This window comes from Megascapheus bottae, chromosome 11, assembly GCF_031878675.1.
Source record: "Megascapheus bottae isolate mThoBot1 chromosome 11, mThoBot2.hap1, whole genome shotgun sequence".
Taxonomy (NCBI): Eukaryota; Metazoa; Chordata; class Mammalia; order Rodentia; family Geomyidae; genus Megascapheus; species Megascapheus bottae.
In genome coordinates this window covers 49,808,254-49,828,305 of record NC_143519.1, presented here as the reverse complement: position 1 = coordinate 49,828,305, position 20,052 = coordinate 49,808,254, and the positions used below count along the sequence as shown (strand labels likewise).

Here is a 20,052-nt window from a genome sequence, read left to right as displayed (position 1 = left end):
TTTGAGCAATTAATAATTAATGTAAGTATTTAGTTAATACTATTGTTTTCCTCAGTGCTACTTAATTAGTACTAGATCTAGTAGTATCATACTACTAAATTAGCAACAGTCTGACATTCTCTATAAAAAACATACTAGTTTCATTCCTAAAATGTTTATACTAACAAAGAATTATCATTATTTACAAAGAATTACATACTTCATTCATTTTTGCATCATCTGGTCCTTGGGCATCTTTTGTTTGTTTAATATTTTCAACCATCTTTCTGATGAATGCATGACTATTATTTTCATTTTTGGCCATTAATATTTCCAGAACAAACCAAAGACATCTAGAGATACAAGAAAGAAGGAAATACACAAAAAATTTATGTTAAACACAGATAAAACAATTCAACCATTAATATAATGAACCCCAAGAGAAAAAAAATGTAGCTATAAATAAGAAACAGTATATGTCACTTGGCTATGTTGTAGTAAGCCAGGAAGGCACACAGTTCATAAGCCCCTGAGATTCCTTTCTGAAGTCTTAGAGATACCCCAGGAAGGAAGATTACAAAGAAAACATTAATAGGTAGAAAGAATGTCAATCCCACACCATGACAGTAAAGGAAGACTGTCTCAAAGAATTGTTGGGCCATGGATTAAGTGAGGCATCAGATATGCAAGCTGACTCAAGGCTTGATATGAAGTCTTCAGTAGAACATATCACCTCCTTAAATAGTTAAAATAAATCAGACAGGAAAAAGCTGTGACCAACAATTTAACACTGGGTCTTCCTTAATGAGGGAGGGAAAAAAATTAAGAGAAAGTTTCAGAAACCCAGTTTTAATTACTAAGAAAAAAAATCTGTTGAATAAAAAACACAAGTGCTTTCTATATACTATACAGACAGAAAGAGAAAGAGCTATAGTTGATATACAAAGGAGAAAACTAATGGGAGAAGGGAAGACAGACATATGAAGCAAGATACTATTCTAGAAGGGAAACCAATATCCTTTAGGATAATAGGTACAGAAGTTCCTATGGAGTGACTCTGGTAGTATGGAGGTTATTTGTGGCTACATCAGAGCAATTTAGAAAGACAATCAAAACCATCTAGTGAATCCAAAGTATAGTTGTCCATTTAAGTGTAGTTGTCTATTTACCATTGTCTATCAGAGAACATTGGTTCTCTGATAAAGAAGGGTGGTTGTAAGTTTTCAAAAGTTATAACCACTGTAATAAAAAACCAGTGTTGAGAAAACTGTATGCTTACATTGTTAAAAATGGAAATATGTCAAAGTAAAATGGTAATAGTTTTCCTCTTTGCTATGAGAAGATACTATTAAATTTAATTTTACTATCCTGAGATTTCTCATAAAAATGCTATGAATTAAGAAACCAAGACTTGCTTTCGTTTCCTAGAGTATTAAAAGCACAATAAATGGATTCAAAATCACAAAGGTCATCTTTCATTTTAACAGAAAGAAGACCACAGCCTTAAACTCAGTTAAAGAATATTCTCAAGAAAATTATCTCTAACTACTACTACTACTACTACTACTACTACTACTACTACTACTACTACTAAACTACCACGACTACTATTACCACATCTACCACTACCACTACTACTACTATGTCTTCTATTCTTTCTGCTCCAGGGTGTAGTGCTTACAATCTACCATCAATAATCTTTGAAGGAATTTCAATGTCAAATTTAGAATTAAGAATTAATTTGACTTTATCAATGAAGCCAAAATGGACTACATCCCTGTTTACGAATTTTGCTAGTCATGAACATCCTTTCTTATTAATAGAGGAAGACAGTTACTGCAAAGGGAAAGAAAATGCATTTACTATGTGAATTAAGGAAAGTATTAGTTCGCTTCCTATGAAAATCTGATTTTAGAAAGAAATAGGAAGATAAAAATAGGAATGAAAACTTTTTAATGGATAACTTCAAATGGAAAAGGAATGCAACCACACTGGGTAGAGGAACAGAACTAGAGTACAATAATTATGCTAAATCAAGTTTTAGAAAATTATGTAAGAAATATAATGTGAAGAGATATGAAAAAAGTCAGAAAAGTAAACAGAATCTTAAATTCCTAAGAAAGGGAATGTATCAGTTAATTATCAGTGAAGTTACACTATCAGCAATAAGGGGAAAAAAACAACTTTTAGAAAATAGGAAAATGGGATGGAAAAAAATCTTACTCTTTCACATCTTTAAGTTGTTCAATATCCTGTACTTTGACATAATCTGGGTCATGTGCCAAAAGGTGAATTGTATATGGAACAACATACTCTGGTAGGAGAGACAATAATTTTTCTGAAAAAGAAAAGGGATAAGAAAAAGAAATAACATAACAAAACAAAACATCCAGATTTGGAAAACAAATATATACTCTGCCTTTCACATGTGTGTTTTCTGCATTTTAACAGTTTACTACAACAAGGCTTAAAGAAACACACTGAAATACATGTGTTAAGGAACATGATAGTTTGTTCACTCATCAGTCACATCCAATGTTGAAATGCCTACTTATACCACATGCTGAGGCTACAAAAGCAAATCTTTCAGTTTTCAAATGTATATAGTAAAAGTGACCCAAACAAACTATAGTCAAGTTTGAGAAATGCAAGAGCCTATTTCCCTGATCATATAAGCAACTCTAGGTTTGATATTTTCTTATAAGTGGTGAGCAAAAAGAAAAACTTATAGCATATTCTTCAGTCAAAATGACATAAAAACAAAAAGCAATGTATCATTTGTAGCACACTATAAATGTAAAAGTATGACATTTTTAGGACAATTTAAATAACAAAGAACTTTAACATCTAACTTCAAATATCTTCATTCATTTTGACTGAGATTGACAAATGCTGCTATAGAGATCAGAATAGTTAACTGTAGTTAATATTCAAAAGAGTACAATTCAGATTCTGAACAATTCTATTTATATTTCTTACACTGAGGTTAGCTACTATCAATTGATGATAACTTCTTTGGGCCATTTGTTATGCCACATACTTTATCCATATCATGCTTTAATCCTCATAACAATAGCAGATATAATTGTATCAATTTTACAAATAAGCAACTGAAGTACAGATGAAACAAACTTGCCCAAATCAGCCAGTGAATTACAGAGGTAGGATATGACTGTGGAGCTCTCACTTTACAAGCAGAAATTCTAAGAGTAGAGTGATGCATTAATATCGAAATTCTAATTTAAAAGACTCCAAAGGTGAAAACTATGCTCCCTCGCTTTGTCTGTTTGTTTCTCTGGAGGAAAAAGAATTTCTTAAATATAGTAGTCTATAGGCAAAAAGACAGTTGCACAAATTTAAAGTAATCCAGAGTACATGGAACACAGTGTTCAAAGCAGGAAGTCATGGAAAGATAATGTGAAATTCAGGCTGAGTACAAACTCTTTGGTATTTAAACTTCATACCCTGAACTGTAGAATCTGCTTTACTTCAAGCAAGGATGAGAGGTTTGAGATCTGTTTGAGAAGGGCAATTGTGATAGCAGTGTGGCAAGTGGAAGACAGGAGAGGTTACAGAGGCAGGGAACATTTACAACAGGAAAGCAATTCAAAGTATAATAATCCAAGTAAAATACATCAAAGAACAAGAGGAAAGAACAAATGTTCAAGACATCCTGAGGAAGAGCTAACAAGATGCAGTGATTGTTGAACAAGGAAAAAGAAATATAAACAATGTCTCTGATTTCTGTCTTGTATAACTGAGAAGATTTTTTTTAATGCTACATTACTTATAAAAAAAAAGATTTGGTGAGCTGGGAGTTTACTTATATAAAAAAAGATTTGGTGAGCTGGGAGTTTAGCCTAGTGGTAGAGTGCTTGCCTAGTATGCATAAAGATCTGGGTTCGATTCCTCAGTACCACATACATAGAAAAAGCTAGAAGTGGTGCTATAGCTCAAGTGTTAGAGGTCTAGCCTTGAGAAAGCCCAAGGACAGTGCCCAGGCCTTGATTTCAAGCCCTGTGACTGGAGGCAACAAAAATTAATTAATTAATTAATTAGGTGATTGCTGAGCAAAGAAAAAAATCTAAACAATGCCTCTGGTTTCTGTCTTGGATAACTGCATCCTTTTTTTTATGCTACACTACTTATTATATAAAATGAGTCACAGAGGTCAATAGGCATACTACCTCTGACAGGGTAAAGCAAGCTGATGAAAAGCAGTCATCTGAGCATCTGTTATTAATGTTAGTTACTGATAAGAGCAAAAAACAAAGATTGATAACTTGTGGTTTCTCAACTAAAAGGCAATGTTTACACAATCTGTATACATGTACACATGTTCTATTTTAAGTACCTCTAATGTCACTACTTACTTTCTCTCTCCATTTAGTCATATACACAGAAAGATGTAGGTTTTAATTTAAATGTTCATGCATTCATATATTTTAAATGACATTAACAGTAAATGAAAGTCAGTGAAAAAGTGCTAACTTCTGATCTAAGAAATGCTGATTAGAACATAACAAGTAAAATTTGTGTTCTATAAAGTGTTCTATGAAAGTTTTCCAGTGGGTAGAAAACTTTACTTTTCCTGTGTACTTACCACTAACAGCTGCATGCTGTTTCAGATACTCGCGTCTCACATTAATGTTTTTAACCAGGCACTGTCTAGCATGAGCACGTCTCTCTTTTACAGGATCTTTTGCACAAAGTGCACAGATTGCCATATACTCAAGTGGAAGCCGTAATCGGGAAAGTCCTTTGTGAAGTTTCTGTGCAAACACCTGTCTTACTTGATAGCATTCATCCTGTAAAGATATAAGTATTCCACACATTATACTTACAAGAGGAACAGAAAGTTAGATCAGGTATGACATATGCACACTACCACTTGAACCATGTCTCTAGCACCAAACAAGATTTTCCAGGGTGTACTTGTGTTCAAACAACAGAGTGGTTCAAACTCCAGTACTAGCACAGAAGCAAACAAAACAAAAAACATGAAATTAAAGGAAAACCCACAGAAAACAGCTAGAAATCAAGAGACAGAAATAAAGGAAAGAATTTCTAGACTAGAGCAACAGGACTGTGTTAAATATCACCAAAAGACAATGAAAACTAAGATCACTGGACACTTGGGCAAAACAAGACAAACACTGTAATATGAACAACAAAAAGGGTTAACAAGAGACACTAAAGTTCCTATACTAGGTTCTTTTTTAGAAAAATTAATGAGCAGCACTGTGGCTTAAAGAAACAGTGAATTTAAGGGGAAAGTTTAGAATGGAGAGTGCAAGTTATGTGAAGATGCCAATAATTAACTTTTAATCATTAACACGTGTACCCTAGCCATTCTAAAAAATCTGGAAACTTGGGCGATTTGAACTTTAATCTTAGATACTTGGTAACTAAATTAAAAATGTTAACCAATGTTGCAAAGAAACATTTCACTATCTGCACAACCTTAAATTTTAAACAAAGTGCACCTTTTCCTAAAACAATGCCTATCTTTTAAAATTTTATTTTCATACTTATTTTTGGAAATTTCTACTTCAATAATAAATCAGCAACAGTATTCTTAATATCAAAGCAAAAATCTGAAAGATAAGGAGACTTCAAATTTTACCAATTTAAAAACAGTTACATTTTATTTAAAGAAATGCAATATAAATGTCTTAAACAATTTTCAGTTTCTTACAAAATAAGATGATCTCCAAAATATAAACTGAAAATTAAATCAGGAAGTTAACTGGCTCTTCCAAATCTTACTTCAACAACAACAAAACTAAATATATACAAACTGGGATTTTGAACAGCAATTTTAAGGACCAAAATAGACAAAAGATAACAATTAAAGGGCCAGGAGCATGGCCTAGTGGTAGAGTGCTTGCCTAGAATGCACGAAGACCTGGGTTCAATTCCTTGATACCACACACACAGAAAAAGCCAGAAGTGGTTTTGTGGCTCAAGTGGTAGAGTGCTAGCCTTGAGAAAGCTCAAGGACAGTGCCCAGGCCCTGAGGTAAAACCCAGGACTGGCAAAAAAAAAAAAAAAAAAAAAAGATAACAATTCGAAACTATATGATCGGCTAAGCACAGAGGAACATGCCAGTAATCCCAACCACACAGGAAATAAAAGTCTGGGAAGATCACAAGTCAAGGCCAGCCTACGTAAAAAATGAGCAAGGAGGAAAAATAAGTAGGTGGACTATGGTCTCTGACTAGGAAATGCAAGGTCCTGAGTTCAAACCTGAAAACTGGACAGGAAAAAAAAACTGTCTAGTTATTATACACAAATAATTATTTTTAAATCAGCAATATAAAGAAAGTATGAGGGGAAAAGTAGAAATAAAAATCATGGTAGGCACAGTGACTCATGCCAGTAATCCTAGCTACTCAGGAGGCTGAGATCTGAGGGACATGGTTCGAAGCCAGTCCAGGTACTAAAGACTGAGACCTTTATCCCTAATTAACCACCAGAAAACTGGCTCAAAGACCAAGGTGGTAGCCTTGAGGTGAAGAGCTCAAGGACAATGCCCAGGTCCAGAGTTCAAGTCCCAAAACTGACAAAAAAAAAATGCCTCCTGTTTATTGCAAATACTTAACATGTTTCTAAAGAATATAAAAACTCTGGGTAAAATGACCAAATGAAGACTAAAAAATTCATTAGAATATTATTAGAGTATTATTTATAATATAGTTCACTATTACAAAAGTCCTTTTGCTTTAATTTTCTCAAACTAAAACCCATAAAAACAATATTAACTCAAATATAAAAACTACTCTAAGAAATCTGAAAAATTGGAATGAGACCATAAGCATCACTCCTAACTTGTATTTTTACCTCTAAGAAATAACCATATTTGTACGTCCTTATAAAGCTGAATCCTTTTTTATTCACTTTAGGAACTAAATATAGTTGACTCATTATTTACAGATGTTGTATTTGCCTACTTATTTGAAATTCAAAAAAAATCAATTCTTGCAACAATTTTATGGTCAGTAGCAAGTAGATGTGTATACAAAGCAAAAAAAATGAGTAGTCTGATATGAATGTCCCCAACTGAGATGAAAGATGAACTCATTCACTGTCCCAGCTCTGAGAGAGTAGATGTGGGTTCTTTGTATGATCTCTTCTATGCCCCTCTTCACATTTTTATCTTGCTTGTGATTCTGAAATTAAAACAACTTCTAAACATATGATAAAATGCCGTCTGGTGGCCTAAGAAGATCATGATGTCCCTTACAAAGACATAAACTATCTAAGCTGTTTTTATATAAAATAAGGTTATCTTTAAACACACATAAAAATAAGTATGTGTATTGATTAGGCAAGTAAAAAAAAATCTGTAAACAGAGCGTTGAAGTAAGATACTCTTAGATTTCCCCCAGGAACAATGGTTCAGTACATGCTAATTTAATTAAGTACTTGCAGTAACTTGAGTATGAAGTTGACTACCCTATGTTAGAAACCTAAAACTCAAATGACAATTTCAAAACATTGAAATGTTTCGCATACTTTAAACACATACACACACACAAACATTTACAATTTTGATGGTCTCAAAGTGAACATTTCTTCTTAATATAGACCATATAAACTTCTATCTCATCTGGTGGTTTTCTTACATTGATAGCTAATGCACACAGCTGATATTGCTCCAATGTGATGATTTCATGGTAACAGGGTTCTTGAGCTAGTTTCACAATAGCACTCCCAGCAGCGAGTCTTAGACGTGACATATCTGGTTTACTGGAAAATAAGTAGGAAGAACATGGCTAAAATGTCTAAGTGTTTGTACAAAACCATTACTATGTTCTACATTTAATTTTGCTTTTTTCTTTTTCTTTTTGGTCAGTCATGGCGCTTGAATTCTGGGTCTGGGCACTGTTCCTGAGCTCTTTAGCTCAAGGCTAGCACTCTACTAACTGAGCCACGGCACCCCTTCAGTTTTCTGATGATTAATTGGATGTAAGAGTCTCAGACTTAAATATGCGGGCTGACTTTGAAACGTGATCCTCAGATTTCAGCTTCCTAAGTAGCTAGGATTACAGGTGTGAGCCACCAGCACCCAGCTCTGCATTTAATTTTCTAAATATTCTTCTGGCTAAAAAAATAAAGTAGAAAAATGTTATGGTCTGAATATCTTGTTTCTTCAAATTATGTCAAAATCCTTATGGCCAAGGTGACAAGCATTAAGAGGAAAGGTCTAGAAAAGGCAATTAGACCATGGAATCAGACCCCCCCCTCCCACCCCCTACAAGAATGGAATTTAGGTCCTTATACAAGAGGGCTTACAAATTTTGTTTGTCCTCACTGCCGTGTGAAAAAATACAGCAGTATACCACAGACCCAGCCATACTAGCACTATTACCTTGCAGTATCTGATATTTGTAACTTTTCAAATCTATGGTAGAGTAGCCTGAATAGATCAAGACAACTCAGTGACACAAGAGTGTCATATTATAGTTACCAAACTTTGGAAGATGACATTTCATATTGTAAAAAAAAAAAAAAAAAAAAAAAAAACTTCTGGTAAAAAAAAATCTTATAAATGTTAAGTCTATACTGGAATCAATAACTTAATATTACCTCAATTGCCTCAATACAGTGATGACCTCACCTACTATACTGAGCACAAAAGTATAATAAAAGCATGTGTAGTGGATAAATACCACTATTTATCTTCATTATTCAAATATTTACTAAAAAGCTCTTTTTTTTAGAAAGTTGCTAAACTGAATACATTTCATAAAATTCTACACCAGTATATCTAGATGACCCTTCCCAGTTGGGTGCAGGGGCTCATGGCAATAATGTAAGCCACAGTGGAACTGAGGAGGATCATGGTTCAAGTTCAGTTTGGACAGGGTTAGCAAGACTCAAACAATGAAGTCAAATACACTGCAATCTCAGCTACCTGAGAGGAATTATGATGATCAAAGGCCTGTCTCGACAAAAATGGAGAGATAGACCCCTAGCTGAAAAGCTAAAGGCTGCAGGTGTAAGGCCCTCAAGTTCAAATCTAAGTACCATTCCCCATCAAAAAAAAAAAGGGGGGGGGGGGATGCAAGAGTTTGGCCTAGTGGTAGAGTGCATACCTAGCATGCACAAAGACCCAGGTTTGATTCCTCAGTAAAAAAGCCAGAAGTGGTACTGTGGCTCAAGTGGTAGAGCTCTAGCCTTGAGAAAGCCCAAGGTCAGTGCTTAGGCCCTGAGTTCAAGCCCCAGGACTGGCCAAAAAAAACTCCAAAAAACAAAACAAAGAAAACCATTCCCAAAACAGTGGTGCCTTAGTTCAACTATAGGAATCTTGAACCAATGTTAAGGAAGGAAAATAACAATTAAAAAAACCTCATAATTCATCTGAAATTGGATAGGGAACGGGGGAAAACAAGATGAGGGGTGAGGGAGGGGGGAAGGAAAATGGGGACCAAGACATGTGAAAGGGTATCAATGTATGGGAATTAATGCACCATTTATCTGGCAAATATCATGTAACCCTTCTATTACAATAAAAATATATAAAAAACCCTCTTAATTCTATAGCAAAGGATTATTTAGTCAACATCCACAAATAAATATGCATCTATTATATAAAGTATTGGGATAGAGTTAAAAGAAATCAGTTTAGTCTTCTAACATATAATCTAATTAAAGACTTTTTGTTATTTGTGTCTGTGTTTGGGGTGGAGGGGGAGAGAGAGGCAGTCAGTTGTGAGACTTGAATTCAGGGCCTGGACAATGTCTCTGAGCTTTATTGCTCAAAGCTAGCACTTCACCATTTTGAGCCACAGCGCCTCTTCCAGTTTTCTGATGGTTAACTGGAGACAAGAGTTTCAGTCTTTCCTGCCCAGGCTGGCTTTGAAAGGCAACCCTCATTTCAGCTTCCTGATCTAGGATTACAGGCATGAGTAACCAGTGTCCAGCTAATTAAAGGCTTTTAAAAAATATTTCTAAAGGGCCAGGAGTTTGGCCTAGTGGTAGAGTGTTTGCCTAGCATACACTAAGACCCAGGTTTGATTCCTCAGTACCACATACATAGAAAAAGCCAGAAGTGGTGCTGTGGCTCAAGTAGTAGAACTCTAGCCTTGAGAAAGCCCCCAAGGACAGTGTTTATTTTAGGCCCCAGGATTGGAGGAAAAAAAATATTTCTAAAGACTAATTTAAAATACTAATCAGAAACAACCATCCCATTAAAAATAACCCAGCAATCCACTGTTTGGCATTTACTTAAATGTCCAGAAACAAGGACATACAAAAGACATTAGCACAACTATGTTCACTGCAGCATTATTTACCAACCCAGATGCCCCTCAGTAGATGAATGCATCAAGAAGATGTGGTACTTATACACAATAGAATTCTATGCTGCCATCAGAAAGAATGACATCACCCCATTCCTAAGGAAATGTAAAGACTTGGAAAAAATCATATTAAGTGAAGTAAGCCAGACCCAAAGGAACATACATAGGCTCAATGGTTTCCCTCATTTGTAATAATTAGTACATACCTAAGACTCTCCTAGCAGAGGATTACAATAGCTCAAAAGCTATGTACATAAGGTCATATAGGATGAGACTAAATGGAAGGAATTTTAGGATATGGAAACAAGGGGTTTATCTTGTGTGATTGTTGTTTCCTTCTCTCTTTTTGCCCTTAGGGTTAATCTCATCTTGCTACTGTATCTGACTTTGTTACCTGACTTTGTATATGTGTTTATTTGAAATAAGGAAGGGAAGGGGGGAAACCACAATGAATGGAAAGGGGTAGGGAAAAGGAAACGGGGACAAAAGTATGAAAAGGGGTATTAATGTACAAGAAGTAATATACCTACTACCTGACGAATGTAACTGTAATCCCTCTATCCCGACAATAAAATTTAGAAAAATATTAACCAAATGCATCCCAACATTATGGTTATGTACTGGGAGGATACATCTCAAAGATGCTTTTTAGTTAATCATTACCAATAAGCCAAAAAGCTGTTAATAGGTAAATCATAGTACTTAGATCCAAAAGTACAAAAATCAGTAGTTGGAAGCTATTCCTCACAGGTGTGGGTAACAAATGTTTCCTATGTATTTGTCCTTAAAAATTTGTATCTAGTCTGGGATTTCTACTTAATTCAGTTTTTCTTTGTCTTTTTGACTTTGTAAAGTAAAAACTTTTCATCAAACAAAATCTCATATAGAAGTTTAAAGTATAAACACAAAAACAAAAACCCAAGCTTCCTATTAAAGCAAAAAACTTTACCCCCTCTCCTCCTAACAGCCAACCTCAAGTGCTTTGTATCAGTAATCCTCATTCATTCTAATTCCAGGTAGTCCCTAAATGTTCTTAAGGATGTTTTCGAGTATACAAATGACACAGCAATATATAATAGATATCACTGAAACTTTTTATACATTTAAAAATACCAACTCCAGCTAGGTGTCAGTGGCTCAAGACTATAATATAATTCTAGCTACTTAGGAAGCCGAGATCAAAGCCAGCCCAGGCAGAAAAATCCATGAGACTCTATGTCCAATAAACTACTTATACAGAGCCAGAAGTAGATGGCCTGTGGCTCAAATAGTAGAGTACTAGTGCTCAGGGACAGCACCTAGGCATTGAGTTCAAGTCCCAGGACCAGGAAGGAAACACACACACACAATCTCTCTCTCTCTCTCTCTCTCCCTCTCTCTCCCTCTCCCCCACCCTCTCTACAAAGTGGTACTGCAAGAAAGCAGTTACTCTCCTAATTAATATAATAGAAAAGGGGCACTAAATGGTATCCATGTTTACACAGAAAATCTCTGTACTTTAGCTAGTGTTCACCTAATAACCATTACTATCATTAGTGCTTCAAATTACCATATGCTATATGGTGTTTAAAATAACTTGGAAATACTAATTTATTTAATTCTATCATAATAGCTTGATAAGTAAGGTAACATAGGAACTGAAAGCTTCAAGTAACTTGGAAGAACCCAGGATCTGTATGTGAGCTCTCAAAGTCATAGAGTCTTCAAAGTTCTTAATCACCACATAGCTGTCCATTAGAATCTTAGGATACCACTATCCAAAGATACTAAAGGCCCTTATAAAATGGTAAGTAGCCTGTTGATATCCTCCCATATACATTAAATTATCTCTGGATTACTTATAATATCTAACACAATATAAGCACTTACTACACTAGATGTTAAAAAAATTATAAGGGGCACTAAGTACATTTTTTGGTACCTTTTTCCCCTAAACATTTTAGATTTAGTTTCTAAGCATCTAAATTTAGTTGAATCCACAGATGTAAAACTCAAGGATATAGATGGCCTACTAAGTCATTCAAACAAAAATATAAAAATAATAAAGTACAAACATTATTTTAAAAAATCAAGTAACTTTTTTAATTTGCATTTATTTTCTAGACCTAAGTTTATCTTCCACCAGGTCTGTTCTTTTCCCGTTAGACATTTTCAATGATGATTTGTAGACTAACGAATTACACATTAGATAATCCAAAATGCAAGAATCCATTGTTTAAAAGGAATATATAACATAGCAGTACCATGTACTAAGACGTGCGAAGATTATTTTGAATTCAGTAAATACTGAATAAAAGGATATTACAGCAAAATATATATGCAGACTAACAGTGAAATACTTTTATGGTTTTAAAAGAAAACAGTTATGTCAAGGGTTAAAATACTCTGAAATCCAAAGATTTTGGAGATAACAGTTACATACCTAATTTTCCCCTGTTCTGTCAAGTCTCCATCACTATGCAGTATTGTTGTTAGCAATCTTAAGGTAGATGTTCCTGACTTACTGTGATTGTTTTTCATTCCAAGTAGCCATCGAACCATCATTTTAATAGCCTGAATCTGTTTAAAAGAGAAATTAACAGATAAAACACTGTTACTACAGGTAAAAAGAATTTCCAAACCATCCTTTAAAAAACTATATTGAAGGCCTCCCCCCAAAATTCCTTACTCAAGGAATTACATTTTTTAAAGAATAAAAAGTTTTCTTTAATTCCATGGAAAAGATGAAGTCCATCTTTAAAGTCTGGATTATCATCTTTACTAAACAGCAGAAAGAAAAGTGGCATTGTCTCTTTCCATTAAAAAGCTGATTTCTAGGTGGCTCTCTCAGTCACATCTTAGGGACAGCCCTGACCGGTCAGTATGATTCTTGATGCTAGGTGCGGAATAAAACTCTGTTTAACTTCTTAAAAAAAAAAAGCTGATTCTAAAAAAGCAGAACCATGAAAGAAGCTTTTAAACCTTTCCTCTCAATTTAGATTATATGCTGCTACCCACAAAGTCCTAGTTGCTCATGACTGCCCTATATTCATGTCGACAATGGTACACAATAAATATAAATACTTCAGTGTTTTTAGTAGCTATATATTTCTTACAGAATTAAAATTTTCAATACCTTTAATAATATTACAATATACTAAGTATATTAAAAATCAATACATATATGTATTTCTTACTTTAACCATTGTTTCAGGAGAAACCTCTTCATCTGGGACCCAAAGTTTAGTTGTCTTTTTTCCTGGAAGCTAAAGAAAAAGACATAAAATATGAATATAAATTTTGGGGTTCATTTTTTAATAAAATGTTTACCTTCTAGTGATAGTTGAATTACCTTATCTAATCCTATTTACTAAAAAAAAAAAATCATTGAAAGATATACTCTCACTCAGAACTCTCACATACATGTTTTCTAAGTATGCCCTGTGACTGATTTAAACCACTTGAACACATTTCCATATGTTTCGGGTTACTCAATTATTTAAGGCACCAAGCAAAGACTGAAGAACATAGGTTTTTATTTTTGTGCTGCCTAGGGCTTGTACTTCCAACCTGCGGACTGTCCCTAAGCTTCTTTACTCAAGCCTAACACTCTAACACTTGAACCAGAGCTCCACTTGTGACATTTTCCTGGGTAGTATATTGGAGATGAAGGGTCTCCCAGGGCCAGAAGCGGGGCCTATTGGTAGAGTGCTTGCCTAGCATGCACGAAGCCTTGGGCTCAATTCCTCAGTACCATATACACAGAAAAGGCCAGAAGTGCTGCTGTGCCTCTAATGGTAGAGCACAAGCCTTGAGAATGCCCAAGGATAGTATCTAGGCCCTGAGTTCAAGCCCCAAGAAATAGAGAAAATTACATACTATACCACAATTAGAGATCATCAATAACATAAGAAAGGATCATAATTACAATGAAGCAAACATATAGAGAGCTTAAAGAAATAAGAACCAACAAATTCTAACAAGTCATTTATAAAGCACCTATATAAAAATATCAAAAATACAAAGTATGAGGATATATTTCTTTTAAAAATCAATCTCAAAGCTAAGATAGGGAACCGACCCTGTTGCCCCTTGGTGGTTGAATGCATCAAGAAAATTTGGTACTTATACACAATGGGATTCTATGCTGCCATCAAAAAGAATGCCATCGCCCCATTTTTAAGTAAATGGAAAGATTTGGAAAAAAATCATATTAAGTGAAGGAAGCCAGACCCAAAAGAACATAGGCTCCATGGTTTCCCTCGTTTGTAATAATTAGTACACATCTAGGATTCTCCTAGTAGAAGATCACAGGAACTCAAAAACTACGATGTACATATGGTCATATAGGATGAGGCTAAACAAAATGAACTGTAGGATATGGAAATGAGGCTTATCTTGTGTGATTGCTGTTCTAAGTACTATGTTACTTCTTTTCTCTGCTTTTCCCCTTATGGTTAATCTCATGTGGTTACTATATCTGACTTTGTTACCTGGTATATTGTATATATGTTTATTTGAAACAGGGAAGGGAAGGGAGGAAAATAAGATGAATGGGGGGGGGAGAAAAAGGGGGACAAAAGCATGAAAAGGGGTATCAATGTGCAAGAAGTGATGCGCCCACTACCTGACGAATGTTAGCCTCTTCTATATATTACCCCGACAATAAAAAATAATTTAAAAAGTGAAAAAAGAAACACATAGAAAATTATAAAATGATTATCTTTATGTTAGCAGCAAGATAGAAAAAGAAAGTAATATATTTCTAATTTCTGTATGAAGATTTGTGAGTATCAAACTCTTATTTGCACACAAAAAAAATCAATCTCAAGTAAATACAAATGAACAGCTCAATGAGCTCAGAATATATAGCTAGACATCTCAGGAAGGTTAATGAAGACATTCAGAAACAGTAGATATGAAAAAGGATCTTACTGAGTCAGAAATCTAGAAAAATATTAAACTAAAGTCCTAGGGATAAAAAAATAAAGTGGAGGACCGGGCATTTGGCCTAGTGTTAGAGTGCTTGCCTACCATGCGCGAAGATCCGGGTTCGATTCCTCGGTACCACATACATAGAAAAGGGCCAGAAGTGGTGCTGAGGCTCAAGTGGTAGGGCTCTAGCCTTGAGAAAATCTAAGGACAGTGCTCAGGCCCTGAGCTCAAGCCCAGGACTGAAAAAAAAAAAAAAAAAGTGGAGGACCGGGAGTTTGTTCTAGTGGTAGAGTGCTTACCTAGCATGCACAAAGACCTGGGTTTGATTCCTCAGTACCACATGCATAGAAAAGGCTGGCAGTGGTGCGTGCCTTAAGTGGTAGAGCACTAGCCTTAAGAAATCCCAAGGACAGTGCTCAGGCCTTGAGTTCAAGCCCCAGAGCGGGCAAAAAAAAAATAAAAATAAAGTGGAAATCCACCTCAGCAAAGTAGACAATATGGAAGATGAAATTATGTTACATGCAAGGAAATGGATGAACCTGGAAAAAAGTCATATTGAGTGATATAAGCCAGTCCTAGGAGACAGAGAATTTCTGCTCTTATCAACGGTTGATCTTAGATTCAAAACACAACTTTTTTTCCCCCCTATATTTTTTATTGTAATTAATAGAAGGGTTACATTATATTCACCAGATAAAAGGTGTATTACTTCACAAACATTGGTACCTCTCTCATGTTTTGGTCCCCATTTCCCTCCCCCCACCCCTGCCCCTCATTTGGTTTTCCCCCCTTCCCTATCCAACTTCAAATAACCAAATATGCATATATACAATGTATCAGATAACAAAGTAAAATACTGTAGCAATATGAGATAACCAAGGGACAGCAAAAGAGATGAGAGATAACATAGTACATTAAAGACAACAATCACTCATTATATGGCTTTTGTTTCTATATCCTGGAGGTCCTTTCATTTAGCATCATACTATATGGCCTTATATATCTAGGTTTTATTCTATTGTAAATCTCTGCTAGGAGAGCCCAAGGTTTCTACTGATTATGACAAATGAGGGAAACCATTGAGTCTATGTTCCTTTGAGTCTGGCTTACTTCACTATGCTGATGGCAGCATAGAATTCCATTGTGTATAAATACCACATCTTGTTGATCCGCTCATCAACTGAGGGACATCTGGGTTGGTTCCATATCTTTGCTATGGTGAATAGTGCTGCAGTGAACATCGTTGTGCTAGTGGATTTAGTATGTCCTCAAAACACAACTTTTCAAGCAAATACAAGGTGGTGTGCATACATGTGATCAAGCTGCCTATAGTACATTCAGGAATGAAACTCCATGGTGCATTCTCTTTAAACAATTGAGGTGGGTTTGTCTGGGGGTTGTTGTCGGGTTTTGTTTTGTTTTGTTTTTTGGTGGGGGTGGGGGTGATGCTGGTCCTGGGGCTTGAATTCAGGACCTATACTGTCCCTGAGCTTTTGTGTTCAAGTTAGCACTCTAGTGCTTTAGCCACAATTCCATTTCTAAGTTACTTGGTAGTTAATTAGAGATATGAGTCTCATGAACTTTCCTATCCAGACTGGCTTAGAAGCACAATCCTCAGATCTCATTCTGCTGAGTAGTTAGCATTATAGGAATAAGCCACTAATGCCTGGCCATTTGAATTTAACAAAATAATTATCAGGAATCTAAAATATGTTTTGAATGGAGAAGGCTAGGGAGAGTAGGGAAAAACATCAACAGAATATATTTTTAAAATTGAAGTTTACTAAGACAGACATTCATAACTAAGTAGGAAAATGTGTAGAATTCTTGAATAGGTACTTCATAAACTAGGACATCCTCAATGTCCACATATATATGAAAACGTGCTCCAAAGCATGCCATGCATTACTCACTTACAAAATAGTTATAATGTAAAGGACTGGTATATCTCATACAGAAGTGGTAAAACCACAACTCTCATTCAGTACAGCTAGAAATGCTAAGTTTATTACCATTTTGAAAATCAATTTGAAAAAAACTATTAAAAATGAGCCTTACCCTCAACAGAAGGTCATACAGAAAAGTACAAATATTCACAAGGCAATGTTACACTGGAAATAACCTAAATGCACAGCTATAAAATAACAGATACATAGTGGCATATACAAATGATGCAGCAACAAATGGAAACCAAGTATTATCTGCAACAACAAGTATTTATTTCACAAACACATAACTGTGTAAAGAAAGCCAGAGAAAACAATTTACTTGGCAAAATCTTATTTATAAAACCTCAAAACTAGATAAAACTTAACATAAAAAGTCAGAAAAATGGTTAACTCAAAAGCTGAGATGGCGACAAGCATAGCCTAGTAGTAGACTTCTTGCCTAGCATTCATGAAGCTCTGGGTTCGATTCCACTGTATCCCATGCACAGAAAAAGCCAGAAGTGGTTCTGTGAATCAAGTGGTAGAGCACTGACTTTGAACAAAAAGTGTCCAAGGAAAAAGCCCAGGCCCTGATTGCAAACCCCAGGACTGGGAGGGAAAAAAAAAAAGTTGAGATGGGGAGGCCAGGAGGAGCCAATGGCTCACACCTGTAATCCTAGCTTCTCCGGAAGCTGAGACGATTGTAGTTCAAAGACACCCTGGAAAAGATAGTCTACCAAACTCTTATCTCCAATTAAACACTAAAAAGTGAGAAGTTAAGCTGTGACTCAAGTGACAAAATGCTGGACTTGAGCCAGAAAGCTCAGGGGGAGTGCCTAGGCCCTGAGTTCAAGCACCAGGACTGGCACAAAAAGGAAAGAAACAGAAAGGAAAAGAAGGAAATTGTAAAATAAAAAGAAAAAATACACACACACACACACACACACAAAAGAACTTTTTGGTCAAATAATTAAAATACACACACACACACACACACACACACACAAAACAGAACTTTTTGGTCAAATAATTATTTGGAGGAAGATTAAGAGGAGGCAGCAGAGAAATGGTGACCAAATATGGTTAGAATATTTGATGTACATATGTAATACAGGAAAGAAAGGTAACATGCTGGCACAGGCAAAAATTTTCCCAGATACAGCTGAGTATGGTAGTGCAAGACTATATAATTCTAGCTAATTGGCAGGTAGACACTGCAGGATTATGATTTTTGGGCCCATCAGGAAAATGAAGTTTAAATCTGTTATTACATTAATTGCTCTTATCTACAATCCCAAGCTACAAGGGCAAGCACAAGTAGGAAGAAACAAAATAATAAGAATTAACAAATGAAATTATATCAATTTTAACAGTTTTTCGATAGCAAAGGAAAGAAACGAAAACAAAGAGATAACCTATTGAATAGAAAATCTTTGCCGTTCAGTCAAGGATTGATGTCCAGAATACATGATGAACATAACAAAGAAATATTCATTCAATTATAATGATGGACAAAATGGTCTCAATAGGCACTTCTCAAAAGAATAAATACAAATTGCCAATAGGCACATGAAAATGTTCCGTATCATTAGTCTTAAGAAAAATGCAAATCAATGCTACAATGAGATTTCATCTCATATCAATTAAAATAGCTGTCTACTCCAAAAACAATGCAGGAATGTCAGGGGAAAAAGAAACTTACACAGTTGTGAGAATATATATTCTAGCATAATTTATGTATATACGGTATACAAGGCACTTAAAAAAACATCAAAATTAACAATTGAATTTCTGTAGGCTCTTTTTATTCCTTTCCTGAGTATATATCTAAACAAAATTAAAATAGCATACAAAAGAAACAGCTGCTTATCTGTGCTTAACTATTCATAGGAAAAGGAATCGGGCTAGGTTTCCAACAACCAATGCATGGATAATGAAATCATGGTGTTAACTATCTGAGAAGAGTAGGGATGAGAAGAACGTTAGAGTGTAAATAGTACTAAAATATATTGCATTTGTCAATGAATGTAGCAAACCACAGACTCATTGAAAGTTGTTGAATAATGAGAATTAGTGGGTAAGGGAAAGTCAGAGTAAGTCAGGAGTCAATTTGATTAAAATACTGTATACATACAGTATACAGTATATAACATACCCAAGTGAAATCTCTGACAATTAGCAAGCGAAAGAAAAAAAAAAGAGATAATGAATATATAGCAGGTCCTGTCTGCAGCTGGAACACTAGTGTGAGGGAGAAGCTCAAATAAAACGAATAAGGATAAATATAGTCAAAATGCTTTATGTGTGTGTATAGAAAAGAGAGGAAGGATGAGAGAGTATGAGTGGCTCATACCTCTTAATACCAGCCACTTGACAGGCTTGAGATTAGGAGGCCAGCAAAGACTTGTGAAATGCTGTGTCAATCTGCACACTTGGGGAGGGGGGGGGGTCCTATACAAATTACCCTTGTGGTATTATTGTATATATGTTTATTTGAAATAGGGAAGGGAAGGTGGGAGGAAACAAGATGATTGGGAAGGGGTGGGGAGAAGAGGGAAACAGGGACAAAAAGATGAGGAGGGGTATCAATGTTCGAGAAGTAATGCACCTACCTATAATCCCTCTATACAACATCCTAACAAGAAAAGAAGGAAAGAAAGAGAGGGGGGGGGAGGGGGAAGAGAGGGGGGGGAGGGGGGGAGGGAGGGAAGGAGGGAAGGAGGGAAGGAGGGAGGGAGGAAGGAAGAGGCAAACAGACCTGACTAAATCAAGTGACACTTTATCAAAGGCATGTGGTTTAGGTCATATAGCTATGTTCAATTAAAAAGATGTTTCAATATCATTACACATATAACTAAAATTCACAGTATATTTAAAAAAATTTTTTTAAACTTAAAGGCAAGCTGGGTGCTGGTGGCTCACAC

The 20,052-nt window shown here is 35.4% G+C and overlaps 1 protein-coding gene across 6 annotated transcripts in view; it reads right to left on the bottom strand.

Annotated features, from left to right (window-relative positions):
• The window catches only part of Pds5b (PDS5 cohesin associated factor B), a 167,381-nt gene that overhangs the window by 17,783 nt on the left and 129,546 nt on the right, over positions 1 to 20,052 (bottom strand). For all 6 annotated transcript variants that reach the window (XM_090342241.1, XM_090342242.1, XM_090342246.1 and 3 more), the window contains 6 exons: positions 13,463 to 13,531; positions 12,709 to 12,845; positions 7,608 to 7,731; positions 4,583 to 4,787; positions 2,203 to 2,317; positions 200 to 332 (listed from right to left, as the gene is read on the bottom strand). In XM_090342241.1, coding sequence (XP_090198367.1) covers positions 200 to 332; positions 2,203 to 2,317; positions 4,583 to 4,787; positions 7,608 to 7,731; positions 12,709 to 12,845; positions 13,463 to 13,531 — 783 coding nt within the window. The remainder of the gene's footprint in view (positions 1 to 199; positions 333 to 2,202; positions 2,318 to 4,582; positions 4,788 to 7,607; positions 7,732 to 12,708; positions 12,846 to 13,462; positions 13,532 to 20,052) is intronic.